The 24,668-nt window shown below is 42.9% G+C and overlaps 2 protein-coding genes across 5 annotated transcripts in view; one reads left to right on the top strand and one right to left on the bottom strand.

The window, feature by feature from the left end:
- The window catches only part of Zeb1 (zinc finger E-box binding homeobox 1), a 156,221-nt gene that overhangs the window by 79,346 nt on the left and 52,207 nt on the right, over positions 1–24,668 (bottom strand). The gene's annotated exons all lie outside the window — the stretch shown is intronic.
- LOC116884000 (AT-hook DNA-binding motif-containing protein 1-like) lies at positions 21,346–22,489 on the top strand. The gene is given in 2 exon segments (XM_032885237.1): positions 21,346–21,968; positions 21,970–22,489. Coding segments are annotated over 2 exon segments (840 nt in total). The 5' UTR covers positions 21,346–21,363; the 3' UTR covers positions 22,205–22,489.

The following is a 24,668-nucleotide window of genomic DNA, read 5'->3' as shown; positions in this document are numbered from 1 at the left end:
TTGGCTCTAAGGGGTCAGGAGCCCTCTTTATTTCCTTTTAACATTCTGCAACAAAACATCAGGGACACAGGTCATCCTGACACCAGAATGTAAGACTGTCTATGGCAAACACTCAGGATTACACGTTTTCTAGGGGGTTCCACTTTATCTTCTGAGAACAAACCACGGGAAGGTGGTTATGTAGATGTAGGCACTTACAGACATTTTCTCACACTTCACCAAGAAAGTCCCCTACTCTATGAGAAAACTACCACCAAATATGTTGGCAACTCTAAAACTTTAGATTTGGAGTTAAATCTAAATTCTGGAAAACCATGCCATGAAAATTCCTCCTGGTTTTGTTGATTCTTTGTATAGTCCTTTCTGTTCCTACTTGGTTGATTTCAGCCCTGAATTTGCTTATTTCCTGCCTTTTATTCCTTCTGGGTGTATTTGCTTCTTTTTGTTCTAGAGCGAATAGTTGTGCTGTCAAGCTGCTGATGTATGCTCTCTCCTGTTTCTTTCTGCAGGCACTCAGAGCTATGAGTTTTCTTCTTAGCACTGCTTTCACTGTGTCTCATAAGTTTGGGTATGTTGTGCCTTCATTTTCATTAAATTCTACAAAGTCTTTAATTTCTTTATTTCTTCCTTGATTGTTATCATTGAGTAGAGCATTGTTCAGCTTCCATGTGTATGTGGGCATTCTGTTACTTTTGTAGTTACTGAAAACAAGCCCTTGTCCATGGTCATCTGATAGGATGCAAGGGATTATTTCAATCTTCTTGTTTCTGTTGAGGTCTGTTTTGTGACCAATCATATGGACAGTTTTGGAGAAGGTACCATGAGGTGCTGAGAAAAAGGTATATTCTTTTGTTTTAGGATAAAATGTTCTATAGATATCTGTTAAATCCATTTGGTTCATAGCTTATGTTAGTTTCTCTATCTCTGTTTAGGTCTGCCTTTGTATGTTACTTGATCTTTTCCCCTTACTGCTTTTAATATTCCTTCTTTGCTTTGTGCATGTGGTGTTTTGATTTTTATTTGATGGGAGGAGTTTCTTTTCTGGTTCAGTATATTTGGAGTTCTGTAGGCTTCTTGTATGTTCATGGGCATCTTTCTTTAGGTTAGGGAAGTTTTCTTCTATAATTTTGTTGAAGATATTTTCTGGCCCTTTAAGCTGGAATCTTTACTCTCTTCTACAGATATTATCCTTAGGTTTTATCTTCTTGTTGTGTCCTGGATATTTTGGGTTAGGATTTTTTTTTGCATTCTGCATTTTCTTTGACTGCTGTATCAATGTTTTCTATGGTATCTTCTGCCCCTGAGATTCTCTCTTCTATCTCTTATATTCTGTTGGTGATGCTTGCATCTATGTCTCCTGATCTTTTTCCTAGGTTTTCTATCTCCAAGGTTTTCTCCCTTTGTGGTTTCTTTATTGTTTCTATTTCCATTTTAGATCCTGGATGGCTTTTTCAATTCCTTCTCCAGTTTGGTTGTTTTCTTTCCTGTAATTCTTAAAGGGACTTTTGTGTTTCTTCTTTAAGGGCTTTTACCTGTTTATCTGTGTTGTCCTGTGTTTCTTTAAGGGAGTTATATATGGCCTTCTTAAAGTTCTCTATCATCATCCTGAGCTGTGATTTTTAAATCCAAGTCTTGTTTTTTGTTGGGGGGTATCCAGGACTAGCTGCAATGAGAATACTGGGTTCTGATGATGTCGAGTAGCCTTGGTTTCTGTTCCTTATGTTCTTGGGCTTCCCTCTCACCATCTGGTTATCTTTGATGCTGCCTGCCCTTGCTGTCTCTGACTGCAGTCTCTCTCTCCTTTGATCCTGGTTGTGTCAGAACTCCTCAGAGTCCAGCTGTCTCTGCGATCCTATGATTTTGGGATCCTGTGATCCTGAGATCCTGGTTGTCTCCAATGTCTTGGGAGTTGAGAGCTTCCTCTGTGATCCTGTCATCCTGTATGTTTCAGAGAACCTCTGATCTTAGATATTAGAGCCCCTTGGAGTCCGGCTTCCTCTGGGTCTTGTACCTGGTGCCAAGCCAGCTCCCAAGGTCTGCTCAAGGCACTGGTTCAGACTTGAAGGGACCCGTGCACCTAGCTGGGTGGGGGTTCCTGTGTCCCTGGATCCTAGGGGACCCAGTTACTCTGATGTTGGGGCAGGTATTGTGGCCTCCTCACCTCTGATCCTGAGCATATTTGAGGACCTGGGAGTTGGGCTTCCTCTGGGTGTTGTGGGACTGGGTGCAGAGCCAGCACCCAATGTCTGCCCAGGGCACTGGCTCAGACCGGAAATCTATGCCATTTTTAAGGCAGGGATTTTAACACTGAAATCTGTATCTATGTGTATGTGATGATATAGATGTGATAGTGTATGTATATAATAAACAATGTAAAATTTTATATTTACAATAAGAGGCAAAACCCCAAATAATACACCTGGAGAACTGAATATTCATTGACTTAGTAAGTATTTGTTGGTAGCTTTACATAGACCAGGCTCCATGTTTTACATGTTGTCTACATGTCAATATAGTCCTGTCCAAATTTACAGACACCTTTTCTTTTGTTTTACTATAAATTACTTTATTGGAGGTGGAAAAACAGCTCAGAGTTAAAGAGCCGTTAATGCTCTTGCAGAAGACCTGGGTTTGGTTCCCAGCAACCACGTGGTAACTCGTAACTCCCTCTAGCTCCAGCTACAGGGGAATCTTACATCCTCTTCTGGCCTCCTTGGGTGGGCACTACATACATGCAGGCAAAATACTCACAGCACACTTTTAAAAAAGTCATTAACAACTTCTTGTTTGTGTTACTTCATTTCATAGTTCTATAAAATAAGACAAAAGCAGCCGTCCTTTTGTTGTTAATAACAAGTAGATTCTACAGTTCTTAATTACAGACTTTTAATTATGACTTGAAAGTTTTCTAAAGAGATCTGTACATGTGTCCGAAAGAAATGTTTTTATTAAAGTATATCTATAAACAATACAGTAATAAAATTGCTTGGATAATGTGCACTGCATGGGGTTTTACAACTTCAGTTTCTATTGCTTCTGTGTGGGTCTTGATTTGCAGAGTTCTGCCTTTCTGAGTTTAGATTCTGGTCAGGTTGATTTGGGAATACTCATTTCCTACTAAATCAGTGAGGTCTGAACATTTTAAAATAAACTTTAGGGCTAACAGATTGTCACAGAGGTAAAAGGACTTGCCATAAAAGCCTGCCAACCTGAATTTGCTCCTGAAGCCCATGATTATAGGAGAACCCACTCCCAAAAGTTGTTCTTGGACTCCCTGCTCCACACACTGAGGGACCTGTGCACATGTTCATCATGTTGTTGTTGTTGTTGTTGTTGTTGTTGTTGTTGTTGTTCTTCTTCTTCTTCTTCTTCTTCTTCTCTTCTTCTTCTTCCTCTTCTCTCTCTCTCTCTCTCTCACACACACACACACACACACACACACACACACATACGTGCCCTTGAGACCTGTGCAATTGCCCTGTCATATACACAAAACATATAAGAACAATATATAAATAAAAGATAAAACTTTTAAAAACTAAAATCCAAAATATATTTCTGGAATATTTTTCTTTATGACCTCTGGCTTGTCAGGAACAGGTGCAGATGACATGCATGAGTGCTGCTCATTTCCCAGTCGGTTATGGCAGGGCACCTAAGAAGCAAGCTGCAGTTGTAGGAAGAACAGGAGAAAGATAATGGCTTCTGGTCAGGTGTGGTTTCTAGTCAGCACGTAGGACAAGGACCTGATCTTGGGCCCAGAGCAAGCAGAAAATCTGCCAATTTAGGGTTATATATCATCCCCTCCATATTTTCATATATCCTTCTAGAAAAAGAATTTTTATCCTAAATTTGGTTTTTGGTCAAGAGAAACAACAACTCCCTGCATAAAAAGCAGCACAGTGGCTGAATGGTAGGCGGTCAGCACTGCTAACTGTGGCTGGGTCAAACCACTTTTCACTATGCCAAAGACCATGTGTCTTAAACCAGAGGACTTATCTTTTCCAGCTAAAACATATAAAATATTGTGCTTCGAATAATTTGTACAAACTGTAAGCTTCATATTACGCTCATCTCTAAGGCTGTGCTTTATGTTTGTCTTGCTCTGTATAAGCTCATTCAAAACGTCTGTAGTAGGAGGGCTCATGATCTAAAAGGCACACGCAGGTGCGTGTGGAGTCCAGAGCTGTCTGAGTCTGAGCACAGCCATGGCCACTGCTTGCTGCCTACATGGGTTATGGCCTCCCCTAGGGATATGCCCCAAAGATAGGCTGAAGGGGATGCTAAGGGAGAGGATGCCAAGGAGTAGGATGAGCCACAGCAAAGACGGGCAAACTTGTTGGCTAAATCTGCTCCTCCAAAGCCAGCATCTAACTGGGTCCTTGCCGAGAAGGGAAGGGAGAGAAGGCCCAAACAGCAAGAGGAAAAACTGATCTGACCTGGCAAGAATGGAGATCACCATGTGGACTGGCACACATGCTGACCGAAATAACCATGCAGATATCTATGGCATAGATGCTGACCAGAATAAGCAGACCAACAGGCACAGAACCTTGACAGGGATCGCCATGTAGTGTGGAACAGAAAGAACACTGACGGGAATAACCATGTGGACAGGCACAGAATTCTGAGAGTTCTGGAAACATCTGTGTTGTGAACACTTTTGATAACTATGACTTCTGGTGACTTCAGTTGAGCTATTATTTTTGTCAAGTTGCATAAAAATTATATTTTTTAACTTTTTAAAAGCTATGTTGGCCCACAGGTTTGTTGTTGTTGTTGAAAGCTGCATTTTAATCACATTACTGTCTTCCCCTTCTTCCCTCCCAACATTCCATATTTGTACTGTACTCCCACTTTCCTTCAGATTCATGGCCTCTTTCATCAATTACTGTTGACTAGATATAGTTAGAAATGCATATTCCTAAATGTCCCATGAAGTCCACGTAGCATTACTGGTATGTGTGTACTCTCCCACTTCCAGCTTTCTTTAGTTGCCTACAGCTGTGGTGCTATGAGCTACGTCACAACCAGCTTGCCACGAAAACCCAGAGGGTGCAGCAGTGATACATGTTCCTCAGTGGAACCAAGGGCTCTCTAATTGGCCTCAAGACTCACTCAACAAGAAGGAAGGCACATCTGGTCCTGGTCTCCATGCTTGTGAATAGTAGTTATTGGAGGAGAATCTGTAACACCAGTGAACAGGACCAGCGCAGTCCCTGACAACAATATAAGCAGTTGTCCTTACACCAGGGGAAAGTGTAGCTCCCCCCATCAAGGAAACTTCTCTTTGCAACAGATACCAGTGTAGTAAATCATGACCAATCCATATGCAGAATTATGAAGTCCAGTCCCAGTGAATACACCTACAAAACTCTCCATCAGGGAGCAATGCTGAAGATACATGGAAGGCTGTAAGGACCAGAGGATCAGGAAGTTTGCTGTGAGAATGAGTCTCCTAGCCACATCAGAAGCTACACACAGCCTCAGTACCATGAGTGCTCAGACAGGAGCTGAATGAAGAGCAACAATGAACCTGCCAGACTGGATGGAAAAACCATGAGGCCTCAACCTTATACACAGAATATTAGGGCTTTTTGTTTGTTTTATCTTGTTTTGTTTTGTCTTGTTTTTTTGAGGGGAAGGAATATATGCTACTAACAAATGTGTCCTAAGCTACGACTGACGTGAGGAAAACACCTTTCTTTTCCCTGATAGCTTTTAAAAGATCTCTCTGACCACAAATTAGCTACATCAGTGTGTGTGAAGACTCTAACTTCATTTTTATATTCTCCTTCCTATCCACCACTGACACAGATGTAACTTCCCTTAAAATCAGCAAGCTTTTGGGACCTGACCCCTGACCCTGGTTGTGCAGTGTGTTGGTGATGCAGACCTTGCAGTGACAGGATCACGACAGTAGCTCCTTCTCAGGGCAGTGAGCAGGATGTAAAGTGAGTAAGTAAAAATAAAATAAAATTTAGAACAACTGCAGGCATGGCCCAGTTTCTACTTAACCGCTTACTTCCTTTACGTACTCACAGCACTTTTAGTTCAACACTATTTCAAACAAACAAACAAACAAACAAACAAACAAAACAAAAAACACTAGTCACATTTTAGATTCTGTTTACCTATAAAATAGAAGTAAAAACTTTTAGTCAATTATAGTCATTCAATATCTTCTAGCAAGGTGAGTTCAAATGATAGCTGACACACAGAAAGCCACGGCATGCAGGGAATGGCACATCACTGTTCTCAAGTGTTATGAGTTTTGAGCCACATGAAAACCTGTGCAGTTCATGTTTTCACAGGGTTCTCAGATCTGAAGCCAGTGTTTGAGGCAGAAGCCTGCTCTTCCAGTGACATGCCATTTCTGACACTGTTGTCAACCACAGAAATCTATGAGGCTCTTCACAAAGGAGATGGTAACACAGACACTAACTCTGATTTAGTTCTGCTGAGCTTGAAATGAGAACCGCTGTCTTCGGTGGCGCGGTTACTCTGTATCTTGGTCTTACCCTTGGACCGACATTTCACACTGAGGGAGGCTCGTGAACACATTCAAGCTGCTGGTGGGGGCTCCTTCTCACCTTCCCGTTTCCTCCCTTCAGAACTTCACCCACACGTGAACAGCTGCCACTCCTAGTCTTCATTGCTGCTGCGCTCCATGCCAAGAGCATGGCTTTCCCCAGACTGTGGAGTGACGTGAAGGCTTCAAAACAAAAAGACTAGTTTCAGACATGACATCTGTTCTGAAGACTGATCTCATGACTGACCTGTGCTGCTGAGCAAGGAAAGCAGAGAAGTCCAGGGCAGCGCAACCCAACTAGCAAAGAGAAGATGGCACTCAGAAGTATGTGTCTGCTCATCCATCCACTGGATAAAGTAGACAAGAGTTAAGATGGACTGGAGTGTATGTCTAAAGGAGTCAGATCTGGTCACCTGCAGTCAGACGAGTAGAAGGTAGTAGATTCTGTGACACCATGACCAGCCCATTCCTTCCTTCAAACATCTGTTGAACATCTGTCATATCGGGGTCTAATAGTTAAGAAAGTGACTTCACTTTGTTCCCACAGGTCTTTCCAGCAGGGTAGAGAGACACTGACAGAGGGTGGTGACAGGCGGAGCTGAAACACACCTGCAACGTGTAGAGAGTAAAGCAGAGGGAGAGTTGAGAATGGATGCTGACAAGAGCATCGTAGAAGCACAGGGAGGTGAGAATAGTTCAAACCTCACACTACCTTTCGGGAAAGCCCCGAGTCCCACCGACTCACAGAGACTGGGATAACAACCACACACTACTCTGATCATCAGGTGTGTATCAATGTGCTAGAGAACACACAAGGTCAGGTGTTAAACTGGGACCCAACTTCCCTAGGAGTCGAGGGGCTCACGCCCTAAGTTGTCAGATCCTGCCACATGCGTTGAGACTTACGGGTTTCTGCATCTGTTTCCATTGGCTGCTGGGTGGAGCTTCTCAGAGGACAGTTATGCTAGGGCCTGTCTGCAAGCGTTACAGAGTGTCACTAATAGTGTCAGGACTGGTTCTTGCCTATGGGACGGGTCTCAATTTGGGCCAGTCATTTTAGTCATTAGTTGCTATTCCCCCGTCTCTGCTCCATCTTTGTCCCTGTACATCCTGTAGGCAGAACACATTTTGGGTCTAGGTTTTGTAGGTAGTTTGCTGTTCTCACCACTCCACTATGAGTCCTGCCTGGCTACAGGCTATGGCTACTGTAGGTGCTATATCCCCCACTGGTAAGTGTCTTAGCTAGAGTCACCCTCATACACTCTCTGGGGCATCTCTCACTCTGCCCTGCCCCCATCCCAGGTCACTGACACACCCTAGAAATGCAACCCATCAGCTACCTTCTACCTCACTGGGGCACATTCAACACACTGTGCACATCTCACCATGTGAGGAGCTATGAGTGAGGGGCACGCGCACTGTCGGACACAGTGTGTGGTGATGTGGGAGTGCTGGTGAGTTGTAGCACCCAGATCAGAAGTGTAGGCCAACAGAAACCACGAACTTCACAAACATGTTTGTAAAGAGCTAAATGAGCAGGAGATTCCTAAGAGGAAAGGTGAGGTATATAAACAGGAGAGTTAAGAACAGAGTTAAGAACATGCAAGCTAAATCAAAACAACCCTGAGATTTCCCCTCACAACAGTGAGAATGGCTAAGATCAAAAACTCAGGTGACAGCAAATGCTGGCGAGGATGTGGAGAAAGAGGAACACTTCTCCATAGTTGGTGGGATTGCAGACTGGTACAATCATTCTGGAAATCAGTCTGGAGGTTCCTCAGAAAATTGGACATTGAACTACCTGAGGACCCAGCTATATCTCTCTTGGGCATATACCCAAAAGATGCCCCAACATATAACAAAGACACATGCTCCACTATGTTCATAGCAGCCTTATTTAGAATAGCCAGAAGCTGGAAAGAACCCAGATGCCCTTCAACAGAGGAAAGGATACAGAAAATGTGGTACATCTACACAATGGAGTACTTCTCAGCTATCAAAAACAATGATTTTATGAAATTCATAGGCAAATGGATGGAACTAGAAAATATCATCCTGAGTGAGGTAACCCAATCACAGAAAAACACACATGGTATGCACTCATTGATAAGTGGCTATTAGCCCAAATGCTTGAATTGCCCTAGATGCACAGAACACATGAAATTCAAGATGGATGATCAAAATGCGAATGCTTTACTCCTTCTTTAAAAGGGGAACAAGAATACCCTTGGCAGGGAATAGGGAGGCAAAGTTTAAAACAGAGGCAGAAGGAACACCCATTCAGAGCCTGCCCCACATGTGGCCCATATATATACAGCCACCCAATTACACAAGATGGATGAAGCAAAGAAGTGCAGGCCGACAGGAACCAGATGTAGATCTCTCCCGAGAGACACAGCCAGAATACAGCAAATACATAGGCGAATGCCAGCAGCAAACCACTGAACTGAGAACGGGACGCCCGTTGAAGGAATCAGAGAAAGGACTGGAAGAGGTTGAAGGGGCTCGAGACCCCTTATGAACAACAATGCCAACCAACCAGAGCTTCCAGGGACTAAGCCACTACCCAAAGACTATACATGGACTGACCCTGGGCTCCAACATCATAGGTAGCAATGAATAGCCTAGTGGAAGGGGAAGCCCTTGGTCCTGCCAAGACTGAACCCCCAGTGAACGTGATTATTGGGGGGAGGGCAGTAATGGGGGGAGGGGAACACCCATATCGAAGGGGAGGGGAAGGGATTAGGGGGATGTTGGCCCGGAAACCGGGAAAAACAATCGGAATGTAAATAAGAAATACTCAAGTTAATAAAGGAAAAAAAAACCACGCAAGCTCTGGAGAACTAAATTCTAGGCTGTTAGTTTTGACTTGGAGGCCAACTGAAAACTACTCCCTCCCTTAGGAATGGAAAACACAAACACATTGCTAAACTAAATACTCTGGTGCTTTCGTCCCTCGGAGCTTTCGTTTGTCTGGTTGGTTGATACTGTTGTTCTTCCTATGGGGTTGCAAACCCCTTCAGCTCCTTTAGTCCTTTCCCTAACTCCTCCATTGGGGTGCTCAGTCCAATAGTTGCCTGCGAGCATCCACATCTATATTTGTCAGGTTCTGGCAAAGCCTCTCAGGAGACATCTATATCAGGCTCCTGTCAGCAAGCACTTCTTGGCATCAGCAATAGTGTTTGGGTTTGGGGGTCTGTATATGGGATGGATCCCCAGGTGGGGCAGTCTCTCAATGGCCTTTCCACACTTTGTCTGTATTTCCTTTAGACAGGAGCACTTCTGGGTTAAAAATCTGGAGATGAGTGGGTGGCCCCATCCCCCAACGGGGGGTGGGAGGGCGTGCTTGCCTAACCTCTGGGTATGGTCTCTACAGGTTCTCCCTCCTCTTTGTTGGGCATTTCAGCTAATCTCATCCCTGTTGGGTCCTGTAAGCCTCCTGCTTTCCTGGTATGTGGGACTTTCTGGTGACTACCCTGGGTTCTCATCCCTCATTGCTACTCACCCCTATTCAATCCCTGTCTCCTCCCATACCTGGTCTCCCCCCTTTTCCTCCCCCTCCTCTCTTCCTCAGCCCCAGTGCCTGATTCAGAGGGTATGTAGATGAAGCCACCTCTTATCATAGTCTGTCTCTTGAACACCAAGTTACTCTCAAAAGGAAACTGCCCACAATTGGCAGGGCTACCTAATCCATGCTCTGTATAGTGTGCAGATGAACACTGTGACCATGAGGCACAGAGCACACTGCCAAAGCTGAACCAGACTACGTCGATGGCCTTGGTCCTCGCTAGTTTGCTTTGGGTACAGGTGACCTCCACATGCTAAGCTTTGGTTCTGATCCTTCGTCCATGTTTAAGCTTTACAAAGTATGAATAATGCTTTCGCTAACCTTGAGATTCATGTTCCATATTTAATATATCAAAAGTCTACTTGACAATAGTGCTATTTCTAAACAAGTAAAGACTGCCTTTTACTTTGCTGAGGGATCCTGAGTTACAAAAGAGAGACAATTACTAGTGGGTAAAGTTCCAGAGTGTCATGCAGAGGGTAGAGGATGAGGAGGCAACCACTAGATACTCGAGAGTGAATTATTTCAAGTAGGAATATAATAGTCAGTGAGCCGCAAGCTCACGAATGGAGACATTTTAGTTGAAAAGTATTTTATTACTGAAAGTCAGACCAAGCACAGCCTGGCCACACAGGAGCCCACTCACTGACCTTGAACCTACCTGTGAGGCAGCTGCACCGCTTGAGAGTTTCAGAGCATGATGCCATATTTTGTTGTGTACTGATTCGTCTTTCAAATAACCATTTTTTTAAAAAAACACATTAATTGTATAAATACAAACTAAAAGTTTGTCAAATACAATTAATTAAAGTATTTTGTATATTATTACTTGAAAAGAGAAGAGAAACATTACACAGGAACTGAGCATCAATTCTGAAGTGGGCGTAGTAACCTCCACTGACCAAGCCTTACACAGGAAAACAACTGAGGCCCAGAGAGCCTGGTTTGCAAAGATCCTGTTGAGGGCTGAAAGCAGACCAAGTCTGCACAGGCAGCCCTACAGACTGTCATTTGTCTCTTGAGAACTTGTCACGTCCACTGGACTCTACACAGCTCATTCCCTTGTTTCCCCATTGTCCTCATCTTTCCTTTTGACAACTGCGTGTTGTCCCTTCGCTCAGTAGCCTTTCAGTATATTTTTAGCACCATTACCAGTGTTGTCTGTCACCAAACCCTAAATCCAGTGCTTTCTTACCCCTGAATTTGTGATCACACATTTCCTTCTTTTTCACTAAAATGTGTCAAAAGCAGCTTCTCCCATCAACTACATTTCTATCTCCTGCAGAAAGTTTCCCCTGGGCTAAGAGGAAAAAAAGATGTGATTTTGTTTAACAAGTCCAAAGGGAAAATGAAGGCCCTGCACTTAGAGGTGCACATGCATCTGCCCAGAGTCTCTCCTCTGGTCCATGGTCCTTGTTCAGCTGAGGCCATGGTCTGTGTGGATGACGTTTTAAGTGTCTGCTGACACGTTACATTTAACTTTATACACACAATAAGTGCCTTATACAATGCCATGCAAACCTGATCTAGTTTATTTTTCATGATCTAGATAAAGTTTTATAATTTTAAATACTAATCAATGAAATGAAGCTTCTTCTCCAGTTTAGACTGGTTGCCTCATGAACCTGTCCTTACAATGGAGGGAGGGCTGCATATAAGTCCCCTAGGCAGGCCAGGCTTCCACTCTAGGCCACACGTCTGGGGTAAGGACTTTCAGCTCTGTCCCAGGATGACAGCAATAGTCCTTCTTACACCTTAAGCCTGATGATTCCTGTATGTCTCTGGAAGTCTGTGCACGCTGGGCACAGGTTTTTCTAAAAGGCGGTTGGCTTTTGGACTGAAGCCATAGAGAGATCTAAAACTGAGCCACTGACTCCTTCAAATCCCCGCCCCCACCACACACATACACAGTCTGAAATAGAGGCATTTATTCTGAAGCTCAGATTTCACAGGAAAAACAATAATAAAAACAACTACCCTCCTACCTACTTTCTCCATCAGCTCTCTATGACATGTACGGATGGGGCCACAGGACATTTTGGTTAGAGTAGCCACGTGCTTTTACTACCTCTGCAGAGAAACGTTATAGCTGACAATCCTCCTGACTCTTCTCCTCCCTAAAGGGGCCAGGGCCTTATCCAACACAACCAATTCTGGCTGGCATTCATACAGCAGAATTAGATTTTCAGAAAATAATCTGAATTCACTCACTGCTGTGGATTCAGGTAACTCCGTACATCACCTTGCATCACAGTTTATTAGAATAAAAGGAAGTATACATTAAAGAATGTCAGCACAGGTACATTTCCATTTGTTCTACAGTCACTCAAGCTAGGAAAGTGTTAGCAAGGAAGAGAAGCAACATGTGCCACACATGTTCAGAAAAGCTAGTCTAGGTATGATACAGACACTACCTTAAAGTATGGAAGCACTATAAAGCTATCAGATTACGAAACTAACAAGCTTCATTAAAAATCACAATGTTAAGATTCTGAGTTTCTACACTTCATGTGCTAAAAGTCTTTACAAAAATAAATTTTACTAGTACCATAATAAATTCATGAGACAATCTACTTTGAGGGTAATGGTCAGAGGAAATGACTATGAAAAACTAAAAGCACTGCACTGCACCTCCCTGGGTTCTGTGAGACCCTGGGTTCGAATCCCCAGAACTACAGAAGAAAGCCAGCCAGAAAAGACACCTTGGGATGGGTGAGCCTTGAGAAGCCGGTGGCTCCTTTCACTTTTGCTTCTCAAATCATATGTACAGATCTCGCTTCATAAAGTCTCTCTATGAACTACCAATGTGATTACTTTTAATACCATGTAAAAAATTTTTACCAATCTTCTTCAATTTCAGACTATCTTATATACCCATAAAATTATACTGAAATTAGGCCAATTTTTCCTGCAAAGTTTTGATGTCTTTCAGTTACCATTTCCAGTCTGGTAATATTATGAAAAGGAATGAAGAATCAAAACGAAGACATTTCTGCTTCTTATTCTATTATAGCTTGTATTGTAGGTTAGGTTACACAGTTTGTAGGACTGCAGGGCCTAAAACACCAAACCTTTCATTTGAAAATTAAGAATTATCCAGAGTCCATCACAGAGTTGGTCTTCTGTACAGATCACATACCCATGGAGCAGGCCTCCTCTTTGTCTTTTGTGACCTTGACTTCATTTGGTTGACTCCCCTGTTAAATACTCAACTTCCTCTAAGACAGAGGTTTTCAACCTGTGGGTCCTGATGTCTTTGGGGTTGGATGACCCTTTCACAGGGGTCACCTAAGACCATTGGAAAACTCAGATATTTACATTACAATTCATAACAGTAGTAAAATTACAGTAATAAAGTAGCAATGAAAATAATTTTATGGTTGGAGTTAGTACAGCACGAGGAACTGTGTTAAAGTGTTGTGTCAGGAAGGTTGAGGTCCTCTATCCTTCCCAATCTTAGCCACCATGTGGCTCGCTGGCAGACACATCAATTACAATTGCTGTTTCCACCTTCAGATCAAACAAATAAAAGAGGAATGAAGTCTGAACAAGATAAAAGGAGGGCCCAGAGCTTAGAACATTTCCCAGTGGCAGCAGAGTATTCAGATGCTAATGCAGACACAGTGGGAAAGTGGGATGGCATGTGTGAGAGCCCATGGCATTGCAGTATGACCACCCACCATGTTCTGTAAAGGTGAGGGAAGGCAGGGAGCCGGTAGACAAGCGCCTTGCTTGTAACCTGAGCATCACAGGCAGCTTAGAGCACAAGGCCAGTACACTGTTTACTTTTTCTATAACTATTTGCCACAAGTGCTGGGAATAGGCAAGTAAAAATATATAGAGAACCAGAGCCTGCATTATTAGCAAATTAAGAAGCATTATTTGACTTTCGTTTACTAAATTATGGAAGCCACCAGAGAGAGGGCCTAGCATGTGAAAGGAGATGCTATTCTCAGGTGCAATAATTTCTTCTCACTTTCTCTTTATTAAAGTTTTTCAGACAGTATATTTTGATCATGTTTTCCCTCCCCAGATCTATCCTACTTTCTGTTCTTTTTCAAAAGAAAAGAAAGCAAGAAAAAAATCCACAAAACAAAAATCAAAACGAACAGCATAAAACTAGTAAGACAAACAAAGCAATACAAAACACCTCCTCAAAACATCACCAAGTTTTCCATGTTGGCCAAATACTCCTGAGCACCAGGTCTGCTCCAGAGTGTGGCTAACACAACCAAGTGACACTCCATTAAAGAAAATCAATTTTCCTTAGCCAGTGGCTATCAACTGCAAATAGGTTCTTGGTTAGGGCTGAGATGCATTTATAAGGAGTGATACTGTTGTTTATTAGAAGAAGCTTGTCGCCACTACCTCAGAGAAGGTCATGAGCTTCTATGGTGAAGCCAGGTATCAGAGTCACAAAATTACTCAATGGGAACAATCCCCTCTCCCCTCTCCCTCTTCCCCCTTCCCCCTCCCCCTCTCTCTGTATGTGTGTGTTTATGTGTGCATTTATTAGTTAAGTGTAGTAGTTCTCAAAACATGTCCTGGAATAACAATTTCAATACCACCTTGAGGACTTGACAGTTTTTGTATGGCTACAGGCCCCATCTCAAACCTTCAGAACCAGAAACAATAATGGCCAAAACAATAGTGAACAGTCCTCCAGGTGACTCTGATACATACAATTTTTAAAATGCATGTCTTCAAAATGTATTCCATTTCTTGAATTTTGTATTAACAGTATCTATAGATGGATCAATTGCACAATTTAAAATCAATTTAAGAGAAACAAGAAATCAATTATACAAATGGTTTACCATTTTCAGCAACATGACGAACAACACACAGGACATGTCTTCCTGCCATGCCAAGAAGATAGAAAGCAGAAACGCCAAGATGGCCTTGGGTAGTAACTATAGGATACCAGGGAGAGCATGTGAGAGCAGAATCTGGGTGCTGCCCGCTCACCAGGCAGCAGTCTGCCAGTCTGGCTGGCAGCAGTACCCAGCAAAGCAGATCTGAGGAAGTGGACTTTCCATGAGTGTGTGCACCGTCATGTTTCTATTACCCAGCGTATTTTCTATGACCTTACAGAATCGCTTCTGTTCTTGTCATGTACTTCACACTCAGTGTCCTGTAGTCTCTCCAGTTCTGACTTTATGCCAGTTCACCACCATCCATCTTTCCTTCTTGGTTTTCAAACTATATGTTCTTTGTTCCCTCATGACTTTTACTTCCTCAACTTTTTTGAACAGAGAACTTTCTAGGTCCATTTGAAAATCAATAAATCAAACTGAAGATACTTATCACTTGAATTCCCATATAAGTAAATTTCCCATGAAGCCTTAGAGAGCCACGTCTAGTCAAATATCCAGAGCAGTTTTCCTGGCTTCAGCGATGGAAGGTAAGAAATCAAGAAATTGGAAAGTGTTGGTATATTGTTTTATCATTGTAAACTATAACCAGTAACTTTGATTCTTTGTGTTTTTTCATTCTCACAGGAATTACACTTTCTATGTTTATTACAATGTTTTATTGCTAAATAACTTAGAGATTTAGTAACAACCAACCAACCTACGACCAATAACCAAGGGCTACATTGTCAACACACTCAGCCGTGAGAACCACGTTGCCTTTGCCCATTAAAAACAATAATCTTAATTCTTTGTAATTCTTTTCAAAATAATGTCAAACAGTTCTTGACTCTGAGAGCCATAAAAATCAATCTAAGAGATAGATTTGACGCATTAGACATAATTTGTTGACTTTTGCTTTAAACACTTGTGCAGAAGATTAAACACAATACAGTTAAGTCACTTTTTGAATTGAACTTTTAAATTAAAAGCACATTATATATTATGGAAAAAACAACTGCAATATGTATAACCAAAAATAAAAATCAGTTCCTACTTGAAATGAAGTCTGGATAATAAGCAATATCCATCAAAGATGTAACCCTTCCGTGGTTTGGGTGCTCAATACCAACCTGCTTACGGGACATGCCCACTGGTACAGTAGACACAGCTGCCCTAGCAGTGGCCAGTCACTTCCTGGCTTGCACTTTGCTTCATTGGTTTGAGGCAATCAAACCAAGACATGCTGCCATAACTATTCCTGCTGTCCAGCTTGCTCTGGAGAATCCTGCCTTCACCTTCTAAGGCTGTAACTGAATGTCTGCTGTGACACTTACCTACATTTACTTGGGTCCTGGGAACCTAAACTCTAATCCTCATACTTATACATTAAGCACTTTAACCACTGAGTCATCTCCCCAGCCCCCAAACCAGATCTTTAAAAGAAACTTTTGTTCTCCTTTTAATGACAGTTACTATATTAGCTGGCATAATAATGCTCCCCTACTCTTAGACGTTTGAAAGCTTGGCCTACCTAGATGGTTTAACTCTGTAACTAAGGATTAGGAGGTGTGACCTTGGCCAGTTAGCTCTCTCTGCCTTGTCCCTGTGAATCAACATGTAAGCTCTCAGCTATTGCTCCATGTCTGCCTACCTGTTGCCATGCACCTCACCATGATGATGAACTTTAACCCTCTGAAACCATAAACCCAAATTAAACTCTTTTATTAGTTACTATGGTCATGGTGTTTTACTACAAAAATAAAAAAAAAGTGTGGCTAAGATAGCCATAGAATTAATAAGATAGTCATTATCACATATGGTTATATAAGTTATCAGATACACTGGACAAATCTTTTTCATTTATTTATTTATTCACTTTACATTGCACTCTCCCTCAGTCCCATCCTCAGAGAAGGGGACATGTCCAATGGGTACCCTCCCACCCTGGCACATCAAATCACAACAGGATTAAGTGTATCCTCTTCCACTGAGACCAGACCAGGGAGGGAAGGGGATCCAAAGGCAGGCAACAGGCAAATGGGAAAGGACAGCCCCCATTGCAGCTGTTAGGGGACCCACATGAAGACTGAGCTGTGCATCTGCTACAAACGTGCAGGTCACCCAGGCCCAGCTCTGCATGCTCTTTGGGTGCTGCATTAACTAGTGACAAAGGAAAAGGGAATATTTGAAGTTTTGTAAATATAATCTGTTTATTCTTTATGTGCATGAATGGTTTGCCTGCATGCATGTTTCCTACCATGTGCACACTTAGTGCCCAGGGAAGACAGAAGAGGGACTTAGATCCCCTGGAACTGGAGTTATAAGACAGTTTGTAAACTACCATGTGGGTGATGGGAATCAAACCTAGGTCCTTGGAAGAACAACAAGTGCTTTGAACCACTGACCCATCTCTCCAGCCCCAAGAAACACTCTTACTCTAGAAGAGAAACAGAATTGCATTTTAGAGATACAGAGTTTATGACAGTCCACCTATATGTTCCAGGTACAGAATCCGAATTTGAATACACAATAATTTCACCTCTCCTTCCATATGTTTGGGAACAAAGAAAAATCTACATAATTACCATATGTTGACAAAGTGAAATTATAGTCACAACCAGAAACCAACGCCAACTTGCTAACTCGCTGGGAGCAGAGGAGGGAGAGTGCTTAGCAGGCAGGGCCCCAGCATCGAACCCCAGACCAGGCTAGACCAGACCAGACCAGACCAAAGACAGTAACTCTCCTTTTTATGTTATATCTGGAAGTATTTTGAATGGTTCAAAGGTCACAGCTTGGACAAACCTTCCTGAACCTGACCTTCTCCTCACACAGCTTCTGGTTTGAGTCTTGCTGGTTTCTCGTCTGTCCTGTACAGGACAGGGCTTCTTATCTTCTGAACTCTCAGCCACAGATTGTGGCCTGCTACTTCTTACCACCTGTTCAAACTATACATATCCACAAAGTTAAATTCTCCTACTTCTGCCCTTACTCTTTTTGACGCTGTATCCCATCCTTAATTTCCCCAGAATGTACTACTAATCAGTTAGCAGGAGCAGCTAGCTATATAATAATCTACTAATCAGTTAGCAGGAATGGCTAGCTATATAACAAACTACTATCAGTTAGCACGAATGGCTAGCTATATAATAAACTAGTAATCAGTTAGCAGGAATGGCTAGCTATATAATAAACTAGTAATCAGTTAGCAGGAATGGCTAGCTATATAATAAACTACTAATCAGTTAGCAGGAATGGCTAGCTATACAATAATCTATGTCACCACAAGGCTATGGTGTGCTCCAAGTCTCTCATCACCATTTCAGGCCACAGCATTATTACATAATGCATATTTAGTAATTAATTATTAAGTGAATATATTTATGAAAATATGGTTTGGCTGTTACAGGTAAATCTGAATTAAAGATAAAACTTTGAAAGAAGGAAACTAAATTAAATAAACTTGAACATTTAATTTTAAAAAGTGTATTTTCTTTTAAGTGACAGCCCCAAGCCAGATGAAATTCTGTAAACTGCAAAGCATAACAACAATTATTTTGCTGCTGCTATTCCCAAAAACTGTGATGAGGTAATAAACTGTCCTGATTTTAGTTCAACTTGCAGTCTAAAAATAGAACTGGATCATTACTGATGGCTGTAAACCATTAAGTCTACTCAGTATCCCGCTATTCCTAAGGCATGTGGTCCATCTCTACAGATCGTCTCGATGAGCTGGCCTTGCTGTGGGGCAGGCAAAGCTGTCCTGTAATCCCGACAGCCAGTGCTTCCAGCTGAACTCTGTGGTCATGGTTTTCTCCTACATCTTTCATTCCATCCCTAACAAAATCTGATGAGCATTTATTTCGATTTATTAGTGTTGATGAGGAAGTAGGTTAATCGCTTCACATAGAGAAGCCCACTTCCAGGTATGGCAGTTGTGCTAACTAAAGGCAAGAACAAAATGGTGAAAACGCAGCTATTCAGTCTGAAGGGGTTTTACTAACAGCCTTCAAATAAAGTACATAGGAAATGCTATTCTTGCAATAAAGATAGTGCCACTCCAGGAGACGTATCCTGTATATGCAAGCATAGATTGGAAAAGCATCATAAGACAAGGTCACTCCTACAAACAATGATCAGAATCATCCAGGGAAGCCCAGGGAGAAAAGAAGACAGCCATAAACTGAAGGAACTTTGTCAGCACACATGCTCGTCAACGTGCAGCCACACACTGAGTAAGCTAATGAGTACTTATTTGTGGGAAACGGAACTGGGCAATGCTTTGTATATACCTGAAATATTCAAAGTTAAACCCATTACTGTCCTCTAGCACTTAAAATTCAAGCAATCCTCTGTCCCCCAGCATTGGGATTTAACAGAAAAGACCACCACTAACTTTGGCCACAGTGTCTTTGCATTCCTCATTTCCTACCTAGTTAACTCTCCCATGTGCTATGAAACTCTAATCCACAGCCCTCTCCACTAATCCCCACTCTTCATCTCACTGCACAGACCAGCTTAAGCCCACTGGCTCCTTAGCTCACGGTGAAGCTCACCTGGACCACAGAGCTTTATACAGCCACAAGAATAATAGTAACTTGCTCAACAACACAGATCTTACAGTTTCGTGTCTGCCTTCCTTCACTTAAGTGAGTACATCCTGCATGCTTCTATTTATATAGTTAAGCACAGGCACACCAGGGATGTGCTGGAACCCAGGCACGAAATTTCTTTGATGAACATGGGGCAAGGTTGGCAAGAAGGAGAGAAAGATGAGTTGTCTGAGCCTCTGGTGATGCCTTCCCAATGTGGTCAGCTGTGAAGAACCTTGAAGCTCCCTCCATACCTGCAGTAAGCTCACTGCTCTGCATGCACAGCAAGCTCTAGGTGAAAATTTAGGAAAAATAAAATTTTGGCAGCCAGTCTTCTTTCTGCTCTTATATGGATGCCAAATGACAAATATCTAACAGACTGGGATGGCATCTTGCTAGACACCCGCATCCCCTGTGTCTGAAAACCGTTGGTCTTGAGTGTATCTTGTCCTCCCTACCCTTCAGGGCCTTCACAGCTATCACGCCCAGAACCCAGAATCCTGTTTGGTTCCCATTTGTTTACTAACTCCCACGCATGACTCAGATTCAGTTAAAGTTTCATTTCTACAGCTGTCTCCTCTGTCCCCAGTGGTGGGCCTCTCTCCTGCATACTTCTTCCATGGACTGAATGACGAGGGGCAGGGAATGTTTTATTTATCATTCTGTTGTCATAGTTCTCCATGGATTCAATGATTGATTAGATAAGCTTGATTTATTCCCTATCTAGGAACATGAAAGGCAGCTTTGGCAGAATTTCAAAGTCTAAATATTTCAGTAAAAACTGAAATTGCTAAGAGTGTTTAATATAGAAACATGAAGGACATACATGAAGACTAAGTTGTTAACACAGAAAGACATGCATATAGGCAAGACAGGTGTGTACAATGGCTCGCGTGATTGTCTACAAGTCCTAGTGCAAACAGTAACGGTAACCTGCAGCCATGCTATCCTTAAAATGTAAACGACTATGAGTCACTGGCACTACACAGACGCTGGACTATGTTGATGGAAGCCAAGACTCTGCCAATAACCTAATAGCCTGGTCAAGTAACTGCTTTGAAGGAGAAGATAAAGTTTAATATGCCTACCTATACCTTAAAAGAAATTATCTATATGTATTTACAATGTTTCTGAGGTTTTATGTTTACATGGTGATGTAATGAATTATTGCAGATTACCAAATTCTTTATCCCTGTTTGTCTGTAAGTAAATTGACCCCTGACACTGTGTATCAGTGGCCATTTGACACAAGTCTTGATACAAACTCTTTGGAGACATGATTAAGATTAAGGATCAGATGCTTAGCAACAGGGAGTGTACACAGAGAGTGACGGAGCTAGGGTTTCACAGACCCCCTGATGACCACCCTAGCGTCTTTGGATTAAACAGGGACTAAAACTGAAGTTCTTTTCCTGTACCTTTAAACTGCAGTTTTAGAAATGACGGTGAAGCCTTAAGCAAAAGAAAACCAGTCTAGTGAACAAAAGTGAAAACCCAAACGTGAGTCATTAACATACTCTTTACTCTCAAAACGTATTAGCTAGAAAAGGCTAAACACCTTATTTATATATAAATCCAGGTGTTAATTAGACAAAATTATTCATGCCTTAGAAATTTGGAGTTAGGTAAAATAAGAGTCTTACACAAACATAAGATATTTCCAGACACAGAAATGTGTAACACTTCAGCTTGAAAAGGACAATAATCTACCACCCAAGCCCACGGCTACCACCCAGCTCCATTCTTCGCAGGGAAAGGGAAATAGACAATGAAGACCATGACTACTGAGACCATGCTGGTGACTGTTTTAGCAGCATGTCACCACTGCCCTCCCAGTCGAGAGCCTTTGGTGTGGGAGAACGAGATCCCTGTGACTTCATGGGACCTTACTCCATGAATCCATCCACACCTTCTGATGGCACTTTTGGCCAAGGCTTCCACTGTGACTCTCCCAGCCTGGGTGCTCCTGACCTTGACAGCAAGCATTTCCCACCACTGGCCCACCCACCCACAGTGTTTGATGCTGGCCTGCAGAAGGCCTACTCACCCACCTGTTCACCGACACTAGGCTTCAAGGAAGAGTTGCGGCCACCACCTTCAAAGCTGACTGCCTGTGAGCCCCTCAAGCATGGTCTTCAGGGGGCTAGCCTGAGCCATGCAGCCCAGGCCCACCTGAGCTGCCGGGACCTACCGCTAGGCCAGCCTCACTATGAGTCCCCTAGTTGCAAGGGTACAGCCTATTGGTACCCACCAGGTTCAGCTGCCCGCAGCCCACCTTATGAAGGCAAGGTGGGTTCAGGGCTGCTGGCTGACTTCCTGGGCAGGACGGAGGCTGTCTGCCTCAGTGCCCCTCACCTGGCTAGCCCACCAGCCACGCCCAAGGCCGACAAAAAGGAGCCATTGGAGATGACCCGGCCCCAGGTCCACCCGTGGCCCTGCTGCAGCCACTGCTGGCTATGGCTGCCCACTCCTTAGTGACTTAACTCTGTCCCCTGTGCCGAGGGACTCGCTGCTGCCCCTGCAGGACACTGCCTACAGGTATCCAGGCTTTATGCCGCAGACACACCCTGGTCTGGGTGGGGGCCCTAAGAGTGGCTTCCTGGGGCCCATGGCGGAACCTCACCCTGAGGACACATTTACCGTCACCTCCCTGTAGTACCAACTGAAGTGCCGACTGGACCACGAGGTTTTGTTCCTGGCTTTCAGAAGACCAATGCCAAGACCCCTCCCAGCGTCCACATCATCCTCTGGCAGGAGCGCCTGCCCCTCTGCCTCCCACCTGCCCCTTGCACCCCCTGCAGCCCCATATCCCACCCCACGACCCCTCCTTGCCCATCTCCTCCACGCAGAAGCCGAAGGTGAGCCCTTTCTGCACAAAACCAGCAATTGTAAATACTTTTTAAAATGTACAAAACTTAAAAACAAAACACAGTTTTAGAAAGACAAAAAAAAGAGAGAGAGAGCGAGAGAGAGAGAGAGCGCGTGTGCAAGAGGTTGTGAGTGGGGCTTCGAGGTGTCCAGAGCCCCTGCAAGTGTGCACTGAGAAATTTATCTACAGGTCGTTTGACAAAAATGAACAATATCCTATTTATTGTATATACTGTTTTATTATAAATTGTGGATTGTATATTGCATTCTGTAAACCTGCTGTGGTCCCGTGGTGTGCAAATTCGCATGGTGGGGGGGAGGGAGAACCTCTTTTGGGAGCTTTTTTTTTTTTTTTTTTTTTTTTTTTTTTTTCTTTTTTTTTCACTCTTGGGTTTTCTCTTCTGTTGTTGTTGTTGTTTTTTTTTGGCAGGACACACCCAAAGATCCAAGTTTGTATTAAAAAGAAATGAAGAAAAGCAAAAAAAAAAAAAAAAGGAAAAAAACCCTACAATTTCTTTAAAATAACTAATTTTTTAAAAAATTCTTGTTCTCTGAAGGATGCAGAATCACAAACAGTGTTAGATGCAGTCTCCTAGGGGAGTGGGTTTGGAATGCACCAGAGCTTATGCTCGGAGTGGAAGAACTGTAGCACGCCCTGGCCGCTGGGAGCATCTGCCTCAAGCGGCCATGATGCAGAAGGGGGTCACCCTTCCTTCTCTTGTGAAGACTGTGGAGCACCAGTATACAAACCATGGCCCTCACAGAACTTTCATGTCGTCTTTGAAACCTAAGGGGAGTCAGATCCACATCACTAAGGAGGTTACTAAAAATTAAAAAATGCTACTGAAACATTCTTAAAATTTTAAAGAGTGATGTTGAAATTTTTGTTCTTCTGCAAAAGAAGTGTAAATAGAAATGAAGACTCTGTTAAGGCATCGGAGCCCAGTGGTCACTCCCAGCTTATATAAGCAATGGCAAGTGCTTAGACGGATGCTGCTCGAAGTTTAGCCCAGTGCCCAGCAATCAATGTTCTGTGCCCAGGTCTGCCAACCTGAGAGCCAGGAGCCCACTACAGTACTGGCCAGGGCCAGGACAGGGTAGAGTGCCAAGGCCTAGGAACCTACTGAGATTACTGTTTGGGTGAGCGATTCCTCAGAAGGCACAGAATCACAATGTGGACTCGGCCATTCCTACTTATAAACTCAAGTTACTAATCACTCAGCTTCATAACTCTCATGCCTCATTGCAATGGTGTCAGTGGAGTTTAGATGTGTCAGTGTGAACCTGGAGTACCTGTCATGGGAAGCCCTTCTTTGTCCTAAACATTCCCGTGCTCTAGGAAGCTTCCTACTTTGGAGACCCTTTCAGGACAGTCTCCTTCTTCTCAGTCCTACAAGTTTCCAGACAGCACAGGGATCTCTCATTGAAGTTAAACTGAGATGAAACAAATACAACATAACCAACCCAACTTAGATAAATTAAGCAGGGTTCATACTTACACTAAATTAGTATTTATCTGAGGTTCAAATTCAACAAGGCATCCTGTTTCACTTTTTGTTTTCTGGTGGAAAACAAAAGGTGGGAACTCAAAACCATGTGAACTAATAAGGCTTCCCAATGGACAGATTAAGAAAACAACGAAGGATCCATTCATTCTTCATCTAGATCCATCCAATCAAATACATGCTCATGTGAGAACAAGGTGCTGGGACGCTGCAGAAGAACTAGTGTTAGCAAGCCAATCCGTCAGGCCTGCCCATTAGTGCAGCCACAGGATCAATAGTTCACCTTGCTCCCTCTGGATGTGATGTACTTTAGTGTTGCCAATATAACATTACAACGATTGTTGCTACAGATCTTACTTTTGGGAACGCAGACAGAGAAGGCAGGAATAGTGGTTCATATGCCACATAAGCAGTAAGAAATTAAACAATAGCAATACTGGTGAAAATTATTTTTAAAATAGATCATCAGTGCTATTTTAAATTTTAAACGATTTCCTTATTTTTATTTTCTATGTGTGAGTGAGCCTTGCATGCTGGTGCCCATAGAGGCCATAAGAAGATATCAGATCCCTTGGAACTCTTGCTACAATGGTTATGAGAATCTGGTGTGTTCCGACACCTGACCCCAGCTTCTTTGTGAGAGCAGCCAGGGCTCTTTAACTAGCTGTAGTCTCCCAGCGCTCATTACTTTTTGTAAAGGTATGTGTGGGAACTTTTTAAATTAAATATAATTTTACAACAAAAATT

The sequence above is a fragment of the Rattus rattus genome, chromosome 14, assembly GCF_011064425.1.
Source record: "Rattus rattus isolate New Zealand chromosome 14, Rrattus_CSIRO_v1, whole genome shotgun sequence".
Lineage (NCBI taxonomy): Eukaryota > Metazoa > Chordata > Mammalia > Rodentia > Muridae > Rattus > Rattus rattus.
This window is presented reverse-complemented; position numbering and strand designations above follow the sequence as displayed.